The sequence below is a fragment of the Miscanthus floridulus genome, chromosome 11 (assembly GCF_019320115.1).
Source record: "Miscanthus floridulus cultivar M001 chromosome 11, ASM1932011v1, whole genome shotgun sequence".
NCBI lineage: Eukaryota > Viridiplantae > Streptophyta > Magnoliopsida > Poales > Poaceae > Miscanthus > Miscanthus floridulus.
In genome coordinates, this window is record NC_089590.1 from 11,351,750 (window position 1) to 11,353,766 (window position 2,017).

Consider the following 2,017-nt stretch of genomic DNA (forward strand, 5'->3'; position numbering starts at 1 on the left):
AAACTACAAATATTTACTTGTTAGTCACTTTTCACACCGACACTTATTCTTGTAAAGGGTACCAAATCGCCCATATCCATCACAATTTCTGAAGAAAAGACTAAACCATGAGCCTCGGGCCATCCACATTGTGCATATAGTCTATCCACTTAAATATGGTGGTAATAGATGGACTAATTTTATAGTTAGTCATCGAGCTTGTTATTAGCCCACTAGCTAGCAAATTCTAGCTAATTTAATCTTATTTTTAATCTTAGCTAATAACTAGACCTAACTGTTTGAATCAGACCCTTACATAATAAGAAAATATAACAATGTTCACCTTGAAAACTAAGGTGGCATTTCTCATAGCGTAGCAGGAAAAACGACATAAATGGAAGGAAGTAAATTTGATAGTAGAAAATAGGAAAAGATAAACAATACTAATAAATAAAAAATTAATACGGCCCAATATCCAATTTTACCGAGAGGCAGCCTCCACCCTATATAATCCCTAGTCCGTGCATCCGTCCGTCCCCATAGCCCCACCAGCAGGCACGAGCCGGTCCCACCTCGCAGCCCCAAATCCCCTTCCGATTCCAAATGTCGTCCTCCTCCGAGCTCGTCCTCTACAACCTCGTCCCCGCCCCCCAAACCCTAAACCCTCCCGCACCACACGCCCCCCCCGCCGTCGATCTCTCCATCTCCACCGCCGTCGCGGCGGCGCCTGGGGCCGCCGCCCTCCGCGGCCGGGTTCGTCGCCCGGTGGGATCCTCCTCCGGCGACCGCCACGCCAAGGTTGCCGGCCGCGGCCGCCGGGTCCGCATCCCGGCCATGGTGGCGGCGCGCGTCTTCCAGCTCACGCGCGAGCTCGGACACCGCACCGACGGGGAGACCATCGAGTGGTTGCTCCGCCAGGCCGAGCCCTCCATAATCGCTGCCACCGGCACCGGCGTCACCACCGAGGAGGCGCCCCCGCCTCTTGTCCCCGTCTCCATCGTCGCGGCCACCGCGTCCATGACGCCGGTCCCGTACTACACCGCGCTCCTCATGCAACCGCCCACCGCCGTGGAGTCCCCTGCCGCCTCTGCATCCGTCTCTGGCACTGCTGCGGAGGAGAATAATAACTAGGCTAGGTGGAAGGGGATTATCAAGTGGCAGTTACTATGCTTAGGGCTCTAAGGCTAGTTAGTTAGTAGCTTAGGGTTTATTATGTGTGCTCTGTGGTCATGGCCTACACCTCAATCATTAACTTATTACCTTGGGGAAGGATTGTGGGTGATTTAGGTAGCAAAACTGATTGAGATGGTAACAATAGAAGAGGGGAAATGGTATCTTTCTAAGTGGTTGATGAGTTCTACTGATGTTTCAAACAGAGTCTAATCTCTTGTGAATCGTCTAGTGTTGCTGATTTCTATATCTTGGTGCTTCAGTCCGTGTGTGAATGTTCTTTTTTGCTGTGTGTATGTATGTAGTTGAGCAATTGTCTTTTTGTTATTTGCCTTTATTAGCAACTGGATTTAGTTACGCAGCATAGGAATTCGCCATGATTGGTTCATGCTGTACCGACGGCCAGGTGGTAACTGAAGATGGAAAGCTACCAAGTTATCTTTCTGCTTGCTTTCCTGATGTTACTGTCTGTTTCTGCTTTTTCTGAATTCTGCTACAAAAAAGAGATAATAGCTACAGTTAGTTTGCTTGTGCTTTGGTAGCAAGGCCATATGTGTTTCATGATCGTATTTTGTTGCACCTGGCAAAAGGGTGGTACTCATGGAAAATGCGTGTTTGCACATATAGTTTATTTGTTTGGATGTCAGGTCAAATGCCTGTACTTGTCTTGTATGGAGGAATCTTCATAGATTGCTGCACAATCAGTTACCAACTAACGAGTGTGTATTTGATGTTAGTATTCTGTTAGCTATTTACATTTACCCTACATTTTTGTCACATATGTATGTGCCAGGCAGAAGTTTTTGCTGTCATGATTTCACTTTCTGCAGTTTGACCATATACCAGCTCTGCACGGGGTGTGCCCTGA

The 2,017-nt window shown here is 47.9% G+C and overlaps 1 protein-coding gene across 1 annotated transcript; it reads left to right on the forward strand.

Annotated features, from left to right (window-relative positions):
* The first annotated feature begins 537 nt into the window (after positions 1-537).
* On the forward strand, positions 538-1,390 carry LOC136494315 (transcription factor PCF1-like). Its single transcript, XM_066490483.1, has one exon. It carries the CDS (start codon positions 583-585, stop codon positions 1,108-1,110), a length of 528 nt encoding a protein of 175 aa, XP_066346580.1. The 5' UTR covers positions 538-582; the 3' UTR covers positions 1,111-1,390.
* Positions 1,391-2,017: the final 627 nt, after the last annotated feature.